The following is a 22,862-nucleotide window of genomic DNA, read 5'->3' as shown; positions in this document are numbered from 1 at the left end:
TAGGAGCATGTAAGGAATAACGGATACTGTGATTCAATCTTAATCGCGTGACATTTGCTCAAACATCACAGATGTGTATCCAAAAACAAATCTGGTATCAGACAATATTAGATTCAGAGTGTTCACACAACCTTTCTTTTATTTCTTGCCACACAGCATTGTACTGTCAGGGTTCGGCACACATACACTTCCCACTGCTGCTCTCCTCCGGCGTTATGCACACCTTCTCAAGAAGCCTCTCTCCATTCCACTCCAGCGTTACTACAAACAGTAGAGAGCTCATCAGTGCCATCACCACAACCTGTCCACTCACCTGCCTGGCACTGCCCCTTAAGCTCACTCCACCACCCCCTCCCTTGCAGCTGAGAAAGGGACTACCTCCGACACACAGATCTTGAGTGTTGCGAGAGTAGAGCTAAAACTCTTGGGGTCTATGAGATAAAGGTGTATCTTATATACCCATAGAAGCTTTACACATGCAGGGACGACTTCTGCCAAGACTTTGTGCTAACACCCTGTGTTGCTCACACAGATATTTCAAAACATATAGGTGCTGCAGAAATTTATTTCTTAAACAATTAGAGAAAGCATGAACGTTGTCCTGGAAGATATAAGGAAATCTTCCAGGACATGGGCACAGTGTAGGAAAGGTTAGCAATTCACATGTCTATTAAGCCAGGTCATATTTTCCTTACGCTCACAGTGTACACAGAATAACTAAGCAGAATTTATATTACACGTGCAAAAAAGCATGAAAAGCCAAAAGTAAACATAACATAACACATTTCCCAACCAATATAATAATCCCTACAAAGGCAAATGGGCACTAAAAAGCCAATCAGAGCTATATCCAGCTGACAGCACAATGCACAGGGAATAATCCTCAACTAATGTATTGCCCATTAATAATTCACATTTATTCCCGAATGCTGCACAGACAGCCACTGTCTCAACCTCAAACATCACAGCCATCAACAGGCAAAGTCAGAAGGATACTTGCATAAATGCAGAGAGACAGACCATAAATCCAAATGTTGCTTTATGAAGATTAGTGTTTATTTTTATAATTTGGATGTTAATTTTTTTTAAAGTTATTTTCATATAAATACAACATGTATTGTGGGTTCACGCCCTCGGCCACGCCCTCGACAGATGAGTCTCATTAAGACCTGGGTCTCATTAAGACGATCGCCATTTAAACCAGGAGGCGACTGCTGTTCATCGCTGGATCGTTGTCTACCACGCGTTAGTGAAGTCAAGCTACAGCAAGTCTAGTTAAGAGTATTCTCCTTTGTGCGTCATACTTAACCATGTCTCTCTGTCTACAGAGCTTCTTGGATTTTCTCCCGTGTGATTCCCGTGTGGCAGTGTCGGAGTGTGAGCCTGTGATCGTGTGCGTGGATGATCTGAAGAATGCGTGCTTTTCCCCTGGACTTCCCTGGAGACCCCTTCTTCCCTCACTCAGCTGTATATAGCACCCCCCGCACCTTCTTGTATATACACCTGGTGAATTGTAAATAAATCCTTCTTGTGAGCATCAGAACCGGAGTCCTGTGCTTGAGTCCTCCTCCAAACCGTAACAAGGAATTTGCTTTGAAGAACTTTGCATTCGAGATAACAAACAGTAGAAGTATTTTGGCCATCTGACTCTTAAAAGTATTCTAAAAGTGATCTGCTTGTTAAATTTCTAAACAACCTAGCATAGAAGATTTTTTTAGAAATGCTACAGTAAAAGCTCTTTTGACACTGGGATACAACTCACTATTTTAGTACTATTGGTGTCACCTGCTTCCACTCATATATCTGAAATTGTTTTTCCTAACACTACTGAAAAGCACAGAATTAATTAGTAGCAGCAACTAGGGATGGGTATTGATAAGATTTTAACGATTCCGATTCCATTTTCGATTCTGTTTAACGATTCGATTCTTTATCGATTCTCTTATCGATTCTTTTTTATTTTTAAAAAAGGAGAACACTAAGGTCGATTAGCTTAGAACTTTGTTTTATATCTTCTCTTTGAACAAGATAGAAATTTAGGAGTAACATGGCCTTACAAACCCAACAGTGAGATCTTGAGAGATCCAGCCTACGGCTCTTCAATGGGGTGTCACAGGGTCCCCAGGAAAAAAAATTGTAAATGTAAAATAATAAAATAAATATTCTTGTGAGACATATCACATATTGACGGGGTCAGGTTATGTTAAAAAGTATAAATTGTTATACTTTGTTCATTGGTTCAAAGGTACCCCACACTTCTTTTTTTGTTTGCTTGTTTGTTCTGGTGTATTTTTCATTTGAACTGTTACTCTGCCAGAGTACTCATATTTACAAGATGGCATTGAACGCCCCATTGGTGTATCAGGAAAACTATTTTGTACGTATGTTCCTTGAAGGGGATTGAAGTCGTTCTTTTTTCCACCGCAGCGAAGGGCTAGGAGTAGGAGAGGAGCTGCTGTATGTTTTTGTTATCGAATCGATCTGATTGTGAAATAAAGCATATGCAGTGAGAAAGCAACTCCAGGAGTCATCCCTGCCTTAAAGCTGCAACATTCTTCTGTAGCAATAACAAAGTATAACATAAATTGTTCTGTGGCAATTACACAAGAATATCCAGTAATGTCCCTGCCTACAATTAAACACATTCACTTACCAAAAATCGGGGGCATCTGCTGTGGCAAATGGGTGCAAGCCTTTGACCACAAACTTAGACACTGCTCGGTGACATTAGTCTATCCTGGCCTGAAAGGAGACGCTACCGGTAGACTGCAGCGAGAACTGCCAGCGAGCGCCAGCCAGACTCTGTCTGTCTCTCTCATCATGGTCACCTACATGTACAGTAATGGCAGGTCTTGTAATAAGGCAGATTGCGCTAACATAATATGCACTGTTAGTTGATTATTTACCTGCCGCATTAACGGGAGAGGACGTGCAAACGTTAGCGCTGCTGCTGGGTTGAGAGTCACGAGTCCGGAGCGGAATTAAAAACGCGTGTCATCGCGTGTTTTGTGAGCAAATGCTTTTGCATATTCGTAGTGTTTCCTCCCTTAAATGAAATATCTACTTTGCAAGTTGCCCTGTTGTCATCGGTTCTCATAAAGTATAATCAAACTTTTGAGCGTTTGAGCCGCTTAGGCGCCGTGTTTCCTGCCAGGTAAATGACGCTCCGCAACGTGGTGACGTCATTCGGGGCGACTGGAATCGATAAGGGAATCAATTGAAAAAATGGCAAACGATTCCAAGGAATTGAAACAGTGGGAACCGGTTCTCAACAAGAACCGGTTTTCGATACCCATCCCTAGCAGCAACATTACAATCAGAATAGTAGTAGTAGTGTTAAATTTTGCACAATAGTATGAGCCAGGTACAACTACCTTTCTTACACAACACTCTGGCCTTTCTTTTAGTACATCAAATAATAAATGGACAACACACAGTGCTTTTCTGCTATAGCAGGCAAAGCACTTCACAGTTTGGTCTGCTAACAACATGCTCACACACACAGCTGTCATGAGCTGGGACACCCTGTGTTGATCACACAGATACGTGTTGCTGTTTGGCTGTTTAAAACAATGTGTGCGTCTGTTTATGAATAACAGCAGTAATATAATATAAAGTCGTCGATATGGACATGGCTTTGACACTTAGCGCTACAGCCCAGTGTTGGATGATATACTGACCATTATGCGATTAAGCATCTTTTCTCATAGAAAATGAGTGCACAAACTCAGCATGCCCAAAACATGGCTTTAATCAACTTTCCAGCCCTTTGAATTTTGTACTTGTAGAATAAATTCAGTTGAAATTATAAATAATACTTTGGTTACTTGGTTACTTTGTAAATTCAAATGAAATTATTTGTGCACTGATAAGTTCGGTAGTGCAGCTGTTATGATACAAAAAAATGTTATAGATCCACTTGGACAGAGAAGGTCCTGGGTGTATATTATGTTTTAGAATGAAATTCTGAGAACAGTTCTCTTTTTGAAGGCAGGATCTCCGAGTTTTAGAGGATGATGGAATTCTCTGATGGAAAAGCTGCAGATCAGTCAATCCAAGAGAGGTTGTTTCATATGGATAATCTTTTTTCTTTTCTGAAGGATGAAATCTTTGAAAATACTCCAAGTCAGGCATGGTAACTTGGTTGGAATTCAACAGCACATATCCAGCATGGTGACTTAGGTTACCTTTTCATATGTTAGTTTGCATGAGCTTGTCTTTTATATGACAGTTATATAACCTTTATATAACTGTCACAGCAAACTTTCAGCACTTTCTTTTCCCAAACTGTTGTCACCTTCTAAGCTCTGCTCACCTAAATCCTTAAGGACTTGGAGTATTTGCATAATTATACTGAGAGGCTAAGCTAGATGTACTTTCATAACTCATCAGTACCCACGTCACAGATACTTCGTGCTATAATTGTTAACTATGTGTGTGTGTTTGAATAAGGACTTCATGTCTGTTTAAGTGTACATTCTTCGATATATGATACACTGTGGTGGTGCTGATCAAAAAGCAAGACCTCAAAATGAGTATGTTTAATACTGCAACTGAGAGTCAAACAACTTCTTTTGATGGCATGCTGAGAAAATGTAACAATCATCCATTCTGGCCCGATGACTCACAATGCATTTGGGGCAAAGGCATGTGGGTGAAAGCAGCAGGAAAATGTAATGTGTGTTTGAGAGCATCCCAGCTGGGCAAATAACAGTCTATTGTGTTAAACAACTATGCTGGTGAAGACTGAAACCCTTCCCGGAGGATATGCTGACACTGATGTGGTGTGGCGCCCTTAGGGAGCTTATCCAGCCAAGCATTTGCGGCCATTCAGCACACCAACCACACCGTGACACAACTCTAAGCAATGTGAGGCAGTCAAATGACAATTCACAATTCTTCTTTTTATTTTCAGCATTTTTATGAACAGGAAAAAGAACAGGTGTTGACTGAACAAATGACACACAGCCAAAATCAATTTTTATCAAGAACACTGGGAATTTTATTAAAATTTTATGGACATAATTTGCAGTTCGAATATGGCTACACTATAGGTCAAGAAAGCATTTCAGCAATAATTAAATCATCTAATTTGAATGTGACAATTTGAATAGAAAAAAATATCTGCTAAAGTTTTTAAAGTCTTGGGTTGAGTTGTTTTTGTTATCCACAGTAATACTTACTTTTTCTTTTCAAGGCAGTGTTGAGGATTAAAAATTAAAAATTAAAAAGTCCATTACCCTAGACTTCTAGATATCTCTATATATACCTTCACAGGTTTGTCATTTGGCCCTTTCATGAATACGAAAAAAAGAGTGATGACTCCTTGGATGATGAATCAACAATGTGACCAGCTTAACTCACTTAAGACACATTTTGTCAACATTTGGCAAGTTCTGAGTCCACTCCCTGGTGGAGAGTGGATGGCAGGGCACACAGAAAGTTATGGCTGTACTGCAAGACCCTGAAAACACAATGAGCAGAAAGAAAGAGAAAACAAGTATCCCTCCCCTGTACAACCCTTCAGCCTCTACTGTTGTTTCTCCAGCAGCACTCTTAATATTGATTTTTGATGCCAGACTTCTGGAAACACTGCAAACGTGACAAGTGTCTACACATACAGTAAATGCACGCATACAAACACAAACACACATATTGGCAACATGCTGGGATGAACAAATAAAGGTTTTTGAAGCTTTTCCCTTAAATGACAAGTGACATTGGTATCCAGGGGACACTTTGCTTTTGGTCTCAAGCAAAGTAAATTGAATGAATGGGACAAGAGAGGGTAAGAAAGTCTTACATTCACAGCTGATACTTAAAGAAGTTGCTCAAATCAACAGGCTAATGCTAGGTACAAAGAGGACAAGTTGACATGGGTGGTTGTGCATTTAAATCTTAAAATTTAATCAAATCAAAAGAATAAAAGTAGATGTCCTTAAAGTGTTTGTTTTTTTCAGAGAGGTGCCCTGACAGCAAGTAATCACATGGCACAATTCAACTCATGGGATATCCCATGACGGTTTGCCACAACCTTTAAAATTAAAAATAACACATTAAAAAACACATTTAAGTGCAGTTTGCATTCCAAGCAAAGGGGAACTTCTGTCAATGCACAATTTCATGGTATACCAATTACCTTGATGCACATATCAGAGCTATAAAGAATCAGAAGAAAGTGCGTTGCTCAGACTGATCGGAGGCAAATTTTATTTCAAAAGACTACCCAACAGAAGCCTTGATAAAAGTGTGATTTTGTGCAAACTGTGCAAAAAGGAGTTTGCATACCACTGAAGCACTTCAACCTTACAGTACCATCTAAATGCAAAACATGTTGCAGCGCGCACAGAAACTGTGGGAGCTGTTAGCGCTAGCAGTCCCAGCAGTTTAGCAGCTCAGACTTGATGAAATTACTGGATTAAGGACCAAAATTATTAAGTCAACATCGGAAAAACTTACAAATACTCTCACAAAATGGATTGCTCTGGACAGTAGCTCACAATCATTGGTAGAAGATAGGGGGTTAGAAATTGTGCTACAGTTAGCGTCAGGTGAAACAACTTTCCAACTTCCATGCCGAAAGACTATTCCAAGTGAAATTCAACAGCTTTATGACACTGAAAAGCAAGCAAAATTAGATGTATTACAGACAGCCATGCTAATATGGAGGATCTGGATATGTTTTCTCGTCTTCTAAAGAATCAAGAGGCTGTTTTTGCTGTTTTAGACAAACAAAAGCACAAGCTAGTCATTTTAACTCCATCAAAGCTGGTAAAACTCCAAAAGCTGGCTACTGTCATTGAGCATTGCAGTTAAATAAAAATATTTTTTAACTTATTGTTACCGTTTCTTCAAAAAGCTCTACAGTTGACAATTATTGTGTAGATTAATAATTACTTTCTTGGACTATCTACTACAGATTTGTGGCTGAGCTTCTTAAAGTTGAGAAATATGTCTCAAGTTCAATGGTTTTACCTACTTTCCGCCACCTGCATCACACCATGGAGGTCTCCGATGATGACTCAGACTACATGGTTAAATTTAAGACTGTGTTCACAAAGGACCTAACCCAACATGTAGCTACACTCAACAATCAGTAGCTCAAGATAGCTACTGTGCTTGACCCACACTTTAAGGATTTAAAGTGTCTTCCAAGTGGAGAGTGAGAAAAGGTTCAGATCAACCTTGAGGCACTGCTGAATTAACAGTGTAAAAATGCCACCACAAAGGAGCCAGCAAAGACAAAGAGCCTCCTCCTCTCTTCATTGTCTTCAAACTCTGATTCAGATGAGGAAGCCCTGTGTAACAGGGCCCTTAGTTCGTACAGAGCAGAATCCACCATCAACGAGAAAGACTGCCCGCTGCAGTGGTGGTCCAGTCGAGCAGGGACCCACCCACAGCTGTCTGTACGGGCCCGCAAGTATCTGATTAAGCCACTTCTGTCCCTTGTGAGAGTCTGTTCTCACTTGCAGGTCACATAGTAACAATAAAGAGAGCTGCTTTGAGCTCTGAAAATGTGAACAGGCTAGTTTGTCTAAGTAACTGGCTGAAAGAGATGGACAGTAAATAAGCATAGAGGTATTGTGAGTCCAATGAGTTTGTTTTTGTTGTTTGTTTGTTTTTGCACTGATCGTACTGTTTTAGCCTAATATACAAAATAATTTTGGCTAAGGTTACTTTGTATTATTATTATTTAAAGACAATACTATTTTGAAAATGTATTTAAAATAGCACTTTATTTTTAAGTCTGCCCAATTTTGGCCAAGGATAATATTTTTGTTTCTCTGTTTTGAATTGAAATACAGTTTAAATGTTTTTCCCCAGAAGTTAAAAGAGCTTAAAATATTCATGTCCATGTCTATTATTTGATTCTCTCACCCACTAAAACCCCTTTAAATTGATAAAAGTCCAATGTTTTATTGTCTCTGGTGTGGCAGGTGACATACTGGGTGAAGAGTGGAGGGAGAGAGGAGAGTGGAGGACAGGGAGATGTGATTAAAGTCCCCAGAGATCAGGAAAAGGGCCTGAGGATGCTGTGTTTGGAGTCTGCTGGTTACAGTGTGCAGGACCTCACAGGCTGCTGCAGCGTTAGCAGAGGGCGGGACATACACAGCTATCATAATCACGTGTGTAAACTCTCGCGGTAAATAGTACGGTCTCATGCTAACCACTAGCAGCTCAATGTCCTTACAGCATAGCGTCTCTTTGATAGATAAATACCCAGAGTTACACCATCTATCGTTCACAAACACAGCCAAACCCCCTCCTCTCTTCTTACCACTCTCCGTTGTTCTGTCTGCCCGGATCAGATGTGTGTTTATGTGTGAGTCCGGAGTTAGCGCGGTTAGCCACGACTCTGTGAAGCACATCACGCTACATTTCCTGTAGCTCCTCTGATGTCGGGTTAGAGCCGCCAGTTCATCCACTTTTTTGGGGCGTGATCTCACGTGGTATCTGTTATTACCTTCCCCATAATAACAGATACCACAGTGATACAAGGAGCAGGAATGTACAAAATGTTTAATGTGTACTTCCGGTTTGTTTAACTTTGAATCAGCTGTGCTACAGCAGCAGACCATCCCAAGTGTCACTCTTGTAAGCTAAGAACAGAAAACTGGCAAAGGCTGGAAGAATGTTGCATGGTTCGATGAGTTGCTGTATCATAGAGTCAGAATTTGGTGTAAACAACATGAAAGTATGGATCCATCTTGCCTTGTATCAGCTGGTAGTGTAATAGTGTAATTTTGTGGGGATAAGTTCTCTTCACACATTTTATGCCCCTTAGTACCAGTTAAACACTAGCATTGTTTCAATGCCAGAGTCCACTTGCGTGACCATGTCGATCACTTTGACATACCCATTTTCTGATGGCTGCCTCAAACAGAATAACATATAATGTCACAAAGTTCATATCAAACTGGCTTCTAGAGCAGGGCGATATGACCAGAAATATTTATCACGATATACATTTGAAAATTTGCGATAACGATATAACTGACGATATAATTGACACTGACATTGACAAAATACTTTACAACTCCACAACTTTATTAGTGCAAAAAAACAAAACATCAATGCTGTATTTTCACAAGCAGCTGTTTTTTACGTGCATTAAAGTTATATAAAAATTTAACAGTGCAAATGCAAATTCCTTGCTGACAGTTTAACCAAAAGACATTTCCAGTGGTAATTGGCCAACATATCCTCAGCATAATCATGTATAATATTCACAAAATTAAAAAAGAGGTTATACACACACAATACGGTAATATTATTTTGAAGCACAGTACGTATCACTCCGCGAGGCTCCTGCCTATGATAGCCGTAATGCTCCAACAATCCATCACATGAGCGCTTTATTTGGTACACAAGCGCTGTGTACCACATAAAATCGTTTCAAGGTCAGTAAATACAGCCAGAATTCATAATTAAGGCACATGGGATTATAAGGGGCACTGTCGATTTTCAGAAAAATCAAAGGATTGATTTTAAGTGTGCCGTATTTTCCAAAAAACACCGTAACGATGGCCCGCTAGCATGTTTACCAAAAACAGTGCTTTGTTGTGTATCTGACGAACAAAAACCAGTTCTACACCACTGAAGTTGCAGCATTTTTACAAACCAATTCTGGTTCATCATTTCATTCAACGATCCGCTTTCACCCTTCTCATTCTCCATCGCCGCCATGCTTTTTCTGCCATGTGCGTATGAAAACAAAGGCACTGCGCATGCGCATTTTACCCATATTCTATCGCGATATATCATTTTCTTATCGTTGCCCAACATTATACCGGTATTACCGTGAATGGTATAATATGGCCCAGCCCTGTTGGCTTCTTGACTGTGGTTTCATGACAGTGGGTTCACTGTACTCGGGTAGCCTTCCACAATCACCACATCTCTATTCAACAGAGCACCTATGGGAACTTGTAGAATGGGAGATTTGGATCACACATGTGCAACTGACAAATCTTTAGGAAAAGCATGATGTTATCATGTTAATGTGGAAAAAAGCTGTTCTAAAAGAAAAGGCTCCAACCTGCCAGTATTAAGTTATCACTAAAACAACGTCTAGTAAGTGTAGTCCTTATAACTACAATAGACAAATACACAATACACAAATATCCCAGGATTTTTATTTAAGATGTTGTACAGCTAATACCAGTTTTAAACAAGGAATGGGAGAAAATTACTAGCCCTGTTAAAATCGAATGAGCTACATCTTTTTCAGTAACAACGTATTAAAATGTTCATGTCAGCTGTAGTCTTGTAACATTTAGCAAATGGTCATGGTTTAGACAGCTAGAGTTATCTGTCTATTAAACCTGACATCATTAGCCGTTTCCAGGTCCAAACTCTGCTTCTGGCCCCAAAGTCAAACAAACACTGTGGCATCACTGTCAGTCTAAATTTATTCATTTTTAATAAAATGATCAGTGTTGGTGCTCTACCAGGTGTAACAATAAAGTTTAACATCCAGGCATCCATGAGAAACAGGAATTATGAAGTTTAACACAGAAGTTAGCAGAGAGTTAGCTTGCTAGTTTTCATCCATACCATGCTCTGACTGAAGAATTTCTGAATAATTAACACGTACAGCTCTGCTATCACTTCCAACATAAATGAAGAGAGAAAACTAAAAAGCAGTGACATTTTTAGGGTCACTGCAGTTGGGCTAACTGGTTTATATTGATGTACTCTGTTGGAGCTAGCTACGGAGCTATGATTAGCACAGTGTTTCCCAACCTCTTGGAGCCACAGCACATATTTCACATCAGAAAACAAATCACATGCCACACCACCAAACAAAAATGTCACAAAAAGCATATTGATAATTTTTCCCCGCACACCAGGCATAGCAGACTTGGCCCGGTTTGTCCCCAGTATACCTTTTTTGCTTTCGTCTGACCACTACTCATGCTAGTTTTCATCTGGATCAGAATTTTCTCCAATACCCAGGTCAGATTGACTGGTAACGTGACAGTTCGCAATTGTTATAGACAAATGCAGGAAAAAGATGCTGTAAATGGACCATACTTCAGTCAGGAGAAAAACTGAGATAATCCATCCACAATACAGAAAAAATTGTCATTGTCATTGTTACTCGTCATGGAAAATTCCAAATCAAATCACTTTTATTGTCACATCACATCTGCAGGTACACTGGTACAGTACATGCGAGTGAAATTCTTGTGTGCAAGCTTCACAAGCAACAGAGGTGTGTAAAAATACAATAAAATAAGAACAAGCAAAATATAAGAATGGGTAAATCTGAGAATTATATGAATAAATATATGTACAATATAAGAGTGTATGCGCATTACTGAATGTGTATACTAAATATGTATATCTACGTGTGTGTGTGTATATATATATACACATATATATATATACACACACACACACACACACACACACACACACACATATATATATATATATATATTATTATTATTATTTTAAATTAAATAGAATAAACAATAAAACAAAATATACAGAGGTTGTCAGTTGGATATTGTGCAAAACAAGTGGCATTTAGTATACAGTATGGAGTGCATAATGTTGAAGTTCTGGTAAGTGAAGGTGAGGTGTCTATGAAGTGTTCAGCAGTCTGATGGCCTGATGGAAGAAGCTGTCTCTCAGTCTGCTGGTACGGGACCGGATGCTGCAGAACCTCCTTCCTGATGGAAACAGTCTGAACAGTTTATGGCTGGGGTGACTGGAGTCCTTGATGATCCTCCCCGCTTTCCTCAGGCACCGCTTCCTGTAGATGTCTTGGAGGGAGGGAAGCTCACCTCCAATTATCCGTTCAGAGCACTGCACTACTCTCTGGAGAGCTTTGCGGTTGTAAGCGGTGCTGTTGCCATACCAGGTGGTGATGCATCCAGTGAGGATGCTCTCAATGGCACAGTGATAGAAGGTCCTGAGGATGCGGGGGCTCATGCCGAATCTTTTCAGTCTCCTGAGAAAGAAGAGGCGCTGCTGCGCCTTCTTCACTGTTTTGTTTATGTGTCCTGACCACGTAAGATCCTTAGCCAGATGTACACCAAGGAACTGTAAGCTGCTCACTCTCTCCACGTGCCGAGGAACTTAAAGGAGGACACCCTCTCCACATAGTCACCTTTTATGGATAGGGGAGGGGGATCAGTTCTTGTTTTGCAGAAGTCCAAGACCACTTCCTTGGTTTTCTTGGGGTTTAGGGTGAGGTTATTGTAGTTACACAATTCTGACAGTTGCTGGACCTCATCCCTGTAGGCAGTGTCATCAACGTTGGTGATGAGCCCCATCAAAGTGGTGTCGTCTGCAAATTTGATGATGATGTTGCAGGGATGCGTAGGGGTGCAGTCACTGGTGTAGATGGTGTATAATAGTGGACTCAGCACACATCACTGTGGTGAGCCAGTGTTGAGCGACAGGGTGGATGATCGCTTGTTGCCAACCTTGACTGATTGTGAACGGTCTGTGAGGAAGTTTTTGATCCATGCACATGTGGAGGGGGGGGGGAGTCCAATTTACCAGCTTGTCTATAAAAATGTCTGGGATGATAGTATTGAAGGCCGAGCTGAAATCAATGAAGAGCATCCTTACTGATGTCCCAGGATTCTCCAGGTGATGCAGAGTGGAGTGGAGAGCAGTGGGAATTGCATCCTCTGTGGACCAATTTGCCTTGTAGGCAAACTGGTGGGGGTCGAAGCTGGGTGGGAGGCAGTCCTTTATGTGTTTTAGGACCAGCTTCTCAATGTACTTTGCAACCACTGGAGTCAGTGCGATGGGTCTGTAGTCACTGAGGCTACTGATGGTGGTGGACTTGGGGACTGGGACTATTGTTGATGATTTCAGGCAGTGAGGGACAGAGGCATGTGTCAGGGAGAGGTTGAATAGTCTGGTGAACACAGGAGCCAGCTGGTTGGCACAGGCTTTGAGCACTCGCACTGCTCTCAGGGTTGGAGCTTCCTGTTTCAGCTTTTGCCTGTAGGCCGGAAGGAGCAGGATGGAGCTGTGATCTGATTGGCCGAATGGGGCACGGGGGAGGGCTTTATACGCATCCCGGAAGGAGGTGTAGCAGTGGTCAAGTAGCTGGTCTCCACGAGTGTTGAAATGGATGTGTTGGTTGAGTTTTGGTGAAACTTTCTTCAGGTTTCCCTTGTTAAAGTCCCCGGTCGTGATAAACGACACCTCTGGGTGTGCGGTTTCCTCACTGCTGATCACGCTGTACAGTTCCCTGAGTGCTCGGTCAGTGTCAGCTTGTGGGGGAATGTAAACAGCCGTAATAATCACTGCTGTAAATTCCCTCGGTAGCCAAAATGGCCGGCACTTAATCATCAGGTACTCCAGGTCCGGTGAGCAGAAGGATTTGACCGGGTGCACGTTCACATAATCACACCAGCTGTTGTTGATCATGAAACACACACCACCGCCTCTGCTTTTCCCATTAAGCTCCTGTGACCTGTCCGCGCAGTGCACAGAGAACCCCAGTAGTTGTATTGCGAATTCCGGTACCTTGTCCGATAGCCAGGTTTCTGTGAGGCAGATCACGCAGCAGTCCCGCATCTCTCGCTGGAATGAGGAAAAGTAAAATTAAACACAAAAACCAGCTGTTGCTTGGGGGAGCTCGCAGTGATGCTGCCATACTCGGCACCATCTTGCATCTATTTCACAAGATGGCGAAATGGACCCAGATTGTCATGGTTCTGGGTCGGTGACCCAGTGTTTTTGATTTTTGTACTCTTATTTTTGATATTATGAATTATGACAGTTTGTGTTTTGGTTTCCCAGTGTTTATTCTGTGCTCCCTCTGTTTTCCGTTGTCCCTGCCTGTGTATCCCCTCTAGTGTAGTCAGGTCTCTGTGTTAAAGCCCACGTCTCTGAGTCTGTGTCTTTGCATGTGTGTTTCCTGCTTTATTTTGAAGTTCTGTGTCTGATCTTAGTGTGTTCAGTTTACGCTTCCTTGTCTCATCAGTTCTGATTTCCCCCAGCTGTGCTCTCCTTCTGTGTCTCATTCCCCTAGTTACTTCCCAGTGTATTTAAACCCTGTGTTTCTCTGAGTCAGTGTTGTGTCGTCCCTCAAGCTGTGTGTTTCCTCGTGTGCCTCTCCGTCAAGTGTAGGTTTATATTTCCCAGTTTAGTTTTGTATGCTTTCCCCGACCAGCAAATAAAGCTGTGGTTTTGAGTTCATCCCTCGAGTCTGTGAGTCCTGCATTTTGAGTCCTCATCTCCTGCCTGCCACACAGCGTTTCATGACACAGATAGCTTCATGTACTCATTCAAATCTTTGTTAGCCTCAGAGTGATTCTTTTCTAACCTAATCAAATTATCACTGACTTTTTTAGGGGGTTGTTCAGATTTAATAGAACAAGAGACAAAGCATTAAAACATGTTAAAAACACACCAGCCTTAATAAATGCAGAGCAGTTTTGTTCCCAGAAGCAGAGTTCATACGTCATCACTTAACAACCGGGTTGTGTCACTTCTGTATGGTATTGAGACATGCTACATGCCTATTTACTATGACCTTATTATCCTTACACAAATAACATTGTGTTTTTGTGCTGGCACTAAATGGTGAAATAAACAATTTCTGTTGGAGTTTTCCTCAGGCATTATAGTTGGGAGTAAACTTTTTTTTTTGTTTCATTCTTTTTACTGTGTCATTGCCACCATTGTCACACTATTGGCCATACTGAAGACGACAGTGACAAAAGTGCTTAAGAAGCTAATGGAAAGACCTCAAAAGAAAAATATTTAAGCCAATTTAATGACAAGCAGTGCAAATGTATTTGGCTCTCAGATGTTGATAATTTCATGGCTGAGTGAGTCTATTGTTGACAGTCTTTCTCAGTCAATCCAAAGTTGTACACTGTGGTATTATGCAGCTATTATGACTTTCATCCAAAGCAATTTCATGAAAAGTTTTTTAAAATTTTAATGCCACTGAGGTAAGACATCTAAAACCATGAGTGAAACTGTGCAATTATATCAACAAGTTGTGAGTGCCTGTGTGAAGTAAAAAGTATAATAACTAAGATCCCAAAAACAAAATGATCACGTGGCCTGTTCTCTTTCTGGAGTCAAAATGTTGAATAGCAACATTTCCCTTGTACATCCCACTAGGAACCCTGTCAGACACAAAAGCAAAAACCCAGACATGCTGCAGTGCATACACATCATCTTGTTCTATCATCCTACTTCATTTCTCATTTCCTTGTCATGCCTTAGGTATCTAAAAGCACCCCTAGTGGAAAAATTCAACTTTTAAATTATTTATCTTCCAGCTGCCTTGGTATCATGTGTACCTATTGAATAACAGTTATTAAACAGGTGTAGTGTAGTGCCAAAATCCAGACTTAAAAAGGGGTATAAGTCTTCAATGGAATTGAGAACTTTTGAGTCAAGTTATCAAATCAAGTAATCAAAATGAACAAAAGCTCTTTTGAGAAAGTTGCTGTTGGGTCTGCGCTTCCACAGGCCCACGCTGGTTTAGAGACTTATTCCCATTAACGAAGCAAGACGAACAGCTCAACCGGTTTTTCACATGCTAGCAAGGGAAGGATCTCAGAGCAGCCCTTCTGCCCTCGGTAACAGACCACTTCGAAGAACCAGCTTCCCGTGCAGGCTTTTATTTCTGTTAAACACAGTTTCACAAACATCCATTGTAACCCCCCCCCTCCACGGTTATAAAAGATAAGGCACTGGGTGTGTGTGTGTGTGTGTGCATGCATGTACACGTGAGTTTGTGTGTGTTTGTGTTTGGGGGTGCGTTTGTGTGACTTCCTGCTCACCAAAAGGGTCATAAAGGCAGGAAGTTTACTAAACAAGAAAACAGAACCTTCACATAGGACGTGCCTATAATAAAACACTACAGCCTCCCCCACCATTAAACAGGCTGGGGAGGGCAATAGAAACAGGAGAATGTCTTTGATCATATAGTTTGAACCAAGACTTACAAATTTAAGTACAATAATGGCAACATTTAACACTTTGACTCTAACAGTTGCGAGTAAAAAAGAGACAGATGAAAGTAAAGAAGCACTAAGCCTTACTGGCACAGCAGAGAACATGAAGTCCACTTTAGCTTGGTGGGACTACATGATGTACCTTGAATAGCAAGCATAATAAGTTACAGAAGAGACAAAAGACGAGTGGTAAAAATTCAAAGTGCTGATCAGCATCTTATTTTATTCAAGTGATCATTTGCTGTAATATCCAAAGAATATACTAAACATCTCAAACTCTTGTTTACGTGCACTTATTAATCACTATTACTGGTGCCTTAAGAAAGCAGCCCTGATAATGTATACTCAGGCTTGTGTTAAGAGATATTAAAGACCACTTCATTCTTGTTACACTTTAGTAACATTATTAGTGCTATGAATTTTACTTTCAAGGATATTTTCTAGGGTGAATTAAACTTCCCTGAACATGGTGGGCAGATCAAAAGTATGAGTGGGTGAAGTGTACAGGATTCACAAGACACCTGAAAACTACGTAGATCAACTGATGTTTTACAAGGTTGTATTTTAATTCACATGGCTCAATGGAAATGAACCGAGATATGCAGCAATTAGTCGTGATGAGAAAGCTAAGGTGATGGTACCATTGAACTGGCTAAGCTTTGAAATCTGCTTCTTGGTGCTGCTTCACACTGAAGCCTGACAAAGGCATTTCAATATTTTTCATTAATTAAATGTGTTTTATAGTTTTCATTTAGTTAATTCTGCAGTGATGATATACATATTGACTTTCACATTCATTTATACTCTGTTCTTATGTAGTTTTATGTAGTTGTATGTAGTTTTTTCATTTTATCACATAGAACTACAGAAAGAATATGTTGCATGTTCATTCCATTTTCTGTTGCATAAAAAAATAATAAGTTTCTTTTTTTTATCGTCTTTTTTTTTTTACTGTAGTAACCTGAATCCATTCAAGCTGTGATTTTAAAAGGTTTCTGTTCGGGGCCAGTGTGTTCTGTATGAAGATAATGGGTGTTTTGACACACCTCTGGAGTTGGTTTCCATTAGCAGATGAGCAGACCTCCTGGGAGAGCTGACAATTGGGAGTGCCAGGTTGCTTGACAGGGTTATCAGTAGGCAGCCTGCAGCGGTTCCTTCACACTAATGCATTAGGTTATCACAAATGAAAAGCAGAAGAAGGTATGAGAAAGAAAACTCAAGATTGCGGAGACAGAGTTAGGAAAACTGCAACACAGCTTTATAATAATAACCAAATGAAGCTGTACTACATTTCTGTGTTTGTATAAATATATGTGACTCATAAACCTATTAACTTTCTGCAGGATACAAACGCCGGTTTAAAGAAAGACTGGCAAATTGTGTCTTAATGTATTATACATGTTACTAAATGTAACTCCGTAGGATTATTGTCATTCTTCAAGGTCTTTAACCCAGTCTTTTTGAGTTGTTAGTTCATGTTTCATTTTTGATTTTAGAACTATGATCTTTCTTTATAGTTTATGTTCTGGCTTTATAGTTTTCACTTGGTGATCATTTGTTCATTTGTTTTTTTGAGTTTTGTGTTTTCATGACTTGCTTTTATTTGTAGTTGGGGTGTTTTTCTGTTAGTTCCCTTTTGTGATTTCTTTTTACTTCCTCAGCCATGTCCCTTGGGGTTTACGTTTTCTTATTCACTAGTGAATCAGAATCAGAATCAGAATCAGCCTGCCATTTGTAACTGGAGGTGTAGATTTTACAACGTTCACATTTGGTGGCACAGAAAGTATTAATAATTACAAGTTAATGCAACATTGCTATCCACATTCAGAATGCCTTAAAGGTCCCATATTGTTAAAAAGCATTTTAGGACAGAAAGTATGAGCTGTGAAAATCTGAAATTAGAAAGGCACTGGAAATTTTATTTATAGAGTATTAGCACATTTCATTATACTTAAATTCAATGTGCATAACACAAAAGATAAAAACATGTAAACTTAAATAGGTTTACAATGTCAAGAAATCACAGGCTGCAAGAAGCTCCATAAGATCACCTTAGCAGCACTAGGACAAGACTTTCGGGGAACTTTTGGAGACAAACTGAAGCACATTTAGTTAGGTTAACTGTGTTACACTGGATAAAACAAGAAAAATCTTGACTGCTTGATATGATGGATGACAGGTAAAGCACATCCCGGTCCTCAGCTCCTCTAAAATCCACAGCTTGAATTCCCAAATGACCCAGTCTTTCACTGGTTGTGGGACCATGTGGGATCAGGCTTGACCGCCAGCCTCTACTGACTACGTCACTACATACACTACATACACTACATACATAGTCCAAAAGGAGTACTTTTCTAATACAGTTTCTCAAATTATTCACAACACTGCTCCTTTCAAAGCCCACCAAAAGCATCTTGAAGAAACAGCGACAACTGATTCTATGACTGAGTTTCATGATCAACAGTGTCAAAGGCAACAGTGAGATCAGGCAGGACTAAGACTGAAACGCTCTATTAATCAGTGTTGATCATTAATGATTTCAGCAAGAGCTAAACATTTTTTCTTTCAAATATTTTGCTGAAAAAAAACCCACTAGAAAATGGTCTATAATTATCAATTACTAAGGGACGATTCATGGTCACCTGAACCAACCCTATGCTTTATCAAAAAGAAAGTTTTAAGCCTAATCTTAAAATTAGAGAGGGTGTCTATATCTTGAATCCAAACTGGAAGCTGGTTCCACAGAAGAGGGGCCTGAAAACTGAAGGCTCTGCCTCCCGTTCTACTTTTAAATACTCTAGGAACAACAAGTAAGCCTGCAGTGCAAGAGCGAGGTGCTCTAATGGGATGATATGGTACCACATAGTCATTGAGAAAAGACAGTGCCTAAATTACTCATAAACTTGTATGTGAGGAGCAGGATTTTAAATTTGATTCTGGATTCAACAGGGAGCCAATGAAGGGAAGCAATATAGGAGAAATATGCTTTCTCTTTCTAGTCCCCGTCAGTACTCTTGCTGCAGCATTTTGAAGGCTTTTTTAAGGGAGTTCTTACATCCTGATAATAATGAATAGTAGTCCAGCATAGAAGTAATAAACTCATGAACTCATTTTTCAGTGTCACTCTGAGACAGGGTGTTTCTAGTTTTGGAGATATTGTGCAAATAGAAGAAAGCAGTCCTACATATTTGTTTAATATGTTCATTGAAGGACATATCCTGTGACCTGTTCAATTTATTCCTATTCAATGTTTTATTTCATATGAAATAAGTTCAAGGACTGTTTTGACATAGACTTCTATATGGCCAGAAGTCCATTAGAAACCACAGGTTTTTTTTTTCTATTTTTTTTTTAAACTAATGCTGGTTTAAGACATTTGCTTCACTTTTTAGCAGCAGCACAAATGTGTTTGCAACCAGCACTGAACACTGTGGCAATCAGGGCTTGAGATTATCCCCCAAGAGGACATTAAAGTGAAGGACAGGACAAGGTAAGGTGTACTGACAACAAGAATTTTCCCAGCTTTGCAGTGTTTCTTAAAAAGACTGACTGACTCACTCAGTTTACCACTGAATACAGCAAAACTGAATATACATATATCCATTACTTTATCTTGATTTGGGAGAAATATGTTTAGAGCTATTTGATCATTGCCATTATTATTTTCTGCATGTCTGCTCTGTGCAAAGTCATCTTTTATCTTCACAATCAGCTTCAGAATCAGAATGCTTAATTAATCCCAGAAGAAATGATGTCACAGTTGCTCCAAGACAGTGAAAACTAACTAAACTAAATTAATTAATACCATATATTACAAAGTTACAAAATATAACAAAAGAGCTCCAATAAATACAAATAGTTCTCATTATAAATATCCCAGTATATTGCACAAAATTAATGTTTGACACTGAGGTGCCCTTCTTATCATATTAACTGCAGTTTTCTCTAAAGAGCATGTAATATTAAGGGTTGTGCAATTATTGCACAAGTTGATTATAATGGAATCTGTTTTGACAGGGTCCACCTTTGGAGTAAAGAGTATGACCTGACAGTATTAACATCTTCCACAATACAGATGCACACACACAAACACAGTGGCAAAGGGAATAGTCCGTATTATAAAAAAAAACATCTAATTTGTGACCAGAGCTGTATTATAGTGCTTATGTATGCAAAATATACATGTTGGCCAAAAGCAGATTCTCTTTGTTGGATTCACTTAGGAAGTTGAAAGCAAGTACTGCATAAAGGCCTTAAAAGAAGGTGATGCACCTTCAATTTTATGATACCTGTGTAAGTTGTGGGACTATTTTGAGTTTTTGTTAGCTTTGTATTTTTGACAGTCTTTCATTAATCTTTCTGTTTCATTATTCTGTACTGGTTTCAGTTCCCCATTTATAACAGTTTTTTACACCTATAGTTCAATGTGGTATGAATCAGTTGATGAAAATATAAACTTGTTGATTTCTCCCACGATTTTGTTTGTTTTCACACGGAGACCAATCCAAGTGAACTCCAAGTGAACCAAAATGCGGTATTACAAACCACAACAGAATGTTCAGTCTGCTTTCTTTCCATCAAAGATAATACAGGAAGATGGTGCTTCGTCCTGGGCTATTGTGGAAAAAAGAGAATTTACAGTCATTTCACATTTGCACATCTATATTATCTTCCCACATGGCTATGTTTTTTTTTTAACTCAAACTTGTGATGTAACTGGTAGGTGGTTCAGATTCACACCATTAAACAAACTACTCTAGAGTTCCTTTGGAATCATACAGAGACTAAACACGGGAGTTTTTTGTGTTGTGGTTTCATACTGTCTTGTTGGTTTCAGCCTGGTTCACTAATCCCTGGTGTTTCCTGCTTCCTTTGTGTTTCTGTGTCTGGCTCAGTCTCATCCCTGTGTTTGTTTACCTTTCTGCACTGTTCCTTTCTGTCAAGTCCATGGATCCTGGGCTCAGTGTTAGTTTTTTCCTTTTTTATTTTCATAGTCCCCTGTAATATGTGCGTTATGTTCACTTTTGCTTCCCCTGTCTCTTTAGTTTGTGCTTAGTGTCGTACTCGTTCCCACCTGTGGCCTATCCCCTCATTATCCTCTGTGTGTATGTATTTCAGTCTTCCCATGTAGAGTGAGTTTTCAGTGTACACAGTGGTATTCACAATGAACAAATATGTTACTTGCTGCTGTGGAGAACAGAGCAACCAGTTAACAACAAGCAAACAGCTCCTGTCACCCACACTTTTGGTTTCAAGATGTCTACTTGCCAAATGAATATGACTTACCAGTAAATAAAACTGGAACTATGTAAACTATGTAAATAAAACTGAACTTGCAAGTGATATGATTATTATTATTATTCAATTGTACTGGAATATTGGACATAACTTGGCCTCAGTCTAAGCTGTAATGGCAGCGGGGTTATGGTGTGGGATTTTTTTTCAGGAGTTGGGCCAATTATTTCCTTTTTTATTATTCTGTAATGGTTTCAGTTCCCTGTAATGCTTTACGATGCCATAAATATTTTGGACAATTTCATGCATTCAACTTTGTGGGAACAGTTTGGGGGTGGCCCCCCTCCTGCTCTGACGTGATAATCATATCATATTACATATAACAGACAGCAATACTGATGGTTTAGTTCTCACCAAAAATGGCTGAGCACTGAGTCAGAAAAATTTGGGCCGAATGCAGGTCCCAAGGGGCAAGTGGTAGAGTTAGTCACAGCACAAGGTTTGTTGGGGGGTTTTTTGTTTTTGTTTTCCAAGCTAGAGGTCAATTAGGTATGCTAAAGAGTCTGGGCACCAGTTCTCCCTGCAGCTTATCTGTATTCTGCACTTAAATCCATGGCCAATCTCAGAGTCATCCCGCGTCCCTGCTCTGAGCATAATATGGAATGAGTGGGAGAGTTGAGGAGGGTGAAAAGGAGGGAAAATGTTCTTTTATCCTGTGTGCCTTAATAGCAGAAAAGAAACATTCTCTTTCCATCTTAGCTCTTCTTTCTTCTTTAAGAAGAGTGCATTTAGGTGTATACTGTAGGTGTATACATATACTGTAGGTGTATTGGAAGAAAATGGTTGGCAGCTGGAATTGGATGAACAAATGTCAACTAAGTGTTACACTGTCACGCTATGATATAAGATCCCACATTGCAAGAACTACTAAATTTATATACAAACAAAAGGACAGTAGTCCAAAATTATATTATTATTATATAGTATATTATTATATATTACTATATTACTATTTTGCTATTATTGTTCTGAGGCATTTTGATAGGATCCTGCCTTTAGCCAGTGAAGAAGTATATTTAGTCAGAATCTGTCACTTCATTCATTTGATCATTACCAGCAATGTTTTCCAGAGATTTCCCCAAATCGTAGGTGTTAGGGTACTCAAGTGACTTGATGCAAACACCCTGTTATTTAATCTGTTATGTTACTCAAGGCCAGTTCATTACCCTTTACTGTCAGTCTAAATTTTTTGATGGGGCTGAGGTGTCGAAAAATCAAAGCTAACCTACAACATGTTCCAAAACATAGATAGGGCTAAGCTACAGAACATCAGTTTTAGGTCCTAGAGGTTGAATTAGGAACATGTACTATACATGTAATGTACGTGTACATGAAATCGTGATGATTGATCGGAACATCTCTGTATAACATCTCATGTATACGGAGACTTTTTTATACACATGCACATTGGGGGCGGGGGGTGGGGGGTGGTATCTATTTGTTATTGACAGTTCTTAGTTTGGTTTTTAACATTATTCTAGTGCTTTAGTTAGTGCAGGCTGACTTCTACTTTGTTTCTATGATCATTTCCACATTCTGAGTTTTCAGATTCTGTTTTGTGTTCATTCATTTTCTGCTATGAGTTGTGTGTGTGTGTGTGTGTGTGTGTGTGTG

General features: G+C 39.7%; 1 protein-coding gene across 3 annotated transcripts in view; it reads right to left on the bottom strand.

Annotated features, from left to right (window-relative positions):
- ntm (neurotrimin) overlaps positions 1-22,862 on the bottom strand; it is a 474,724-nt gene that overhangs the window by 378,641 nt on the left and 73,221 nt on the right. Inside the window, exon 2 of one of the 3 annotated variants that reach the window (XM_014340758.2) lies at positions 12,009-13,557. The exons of the other annotated variants lie outside the window; for them this stretch is intronic. Coding sequence (XP_014196244.1) covers positions 12,346-13,551 — 1,206 coding nt within the window. The 5' untranslated portion in view covers positions 13,552-13,557 and the 3' untranslated portion in view covers positions 12,009-12,345. Of the gene's footprint in view, positions 1-12,008; positions 13,558-22,862 lie in introns of those variants that run through there. 3 annotated transcript variants of the gene reach the window in all.

Source organism: Haplochromis burtoni, unplaced genomic scaffold (assembly GCF_018398535.1).
Source record: "Haplochromis burtoni strain Fernald_Lab_line unplaced genomic scaffold, NCSU_Asbu1 Contig_405, whole genome shotgun sequence".
Lineage (NCBI taxonomy): Eukaryota > Metazoa > Chordata > Actinopteri > Cichliformes > Cichlidae > Haplochromis > Haplochromis burtoni.
The sequence above is the reverse complement of the archived record's forward strand: the minus strand, read 5'-3'. Positions and strand labels throughout refer to the sequence as shown.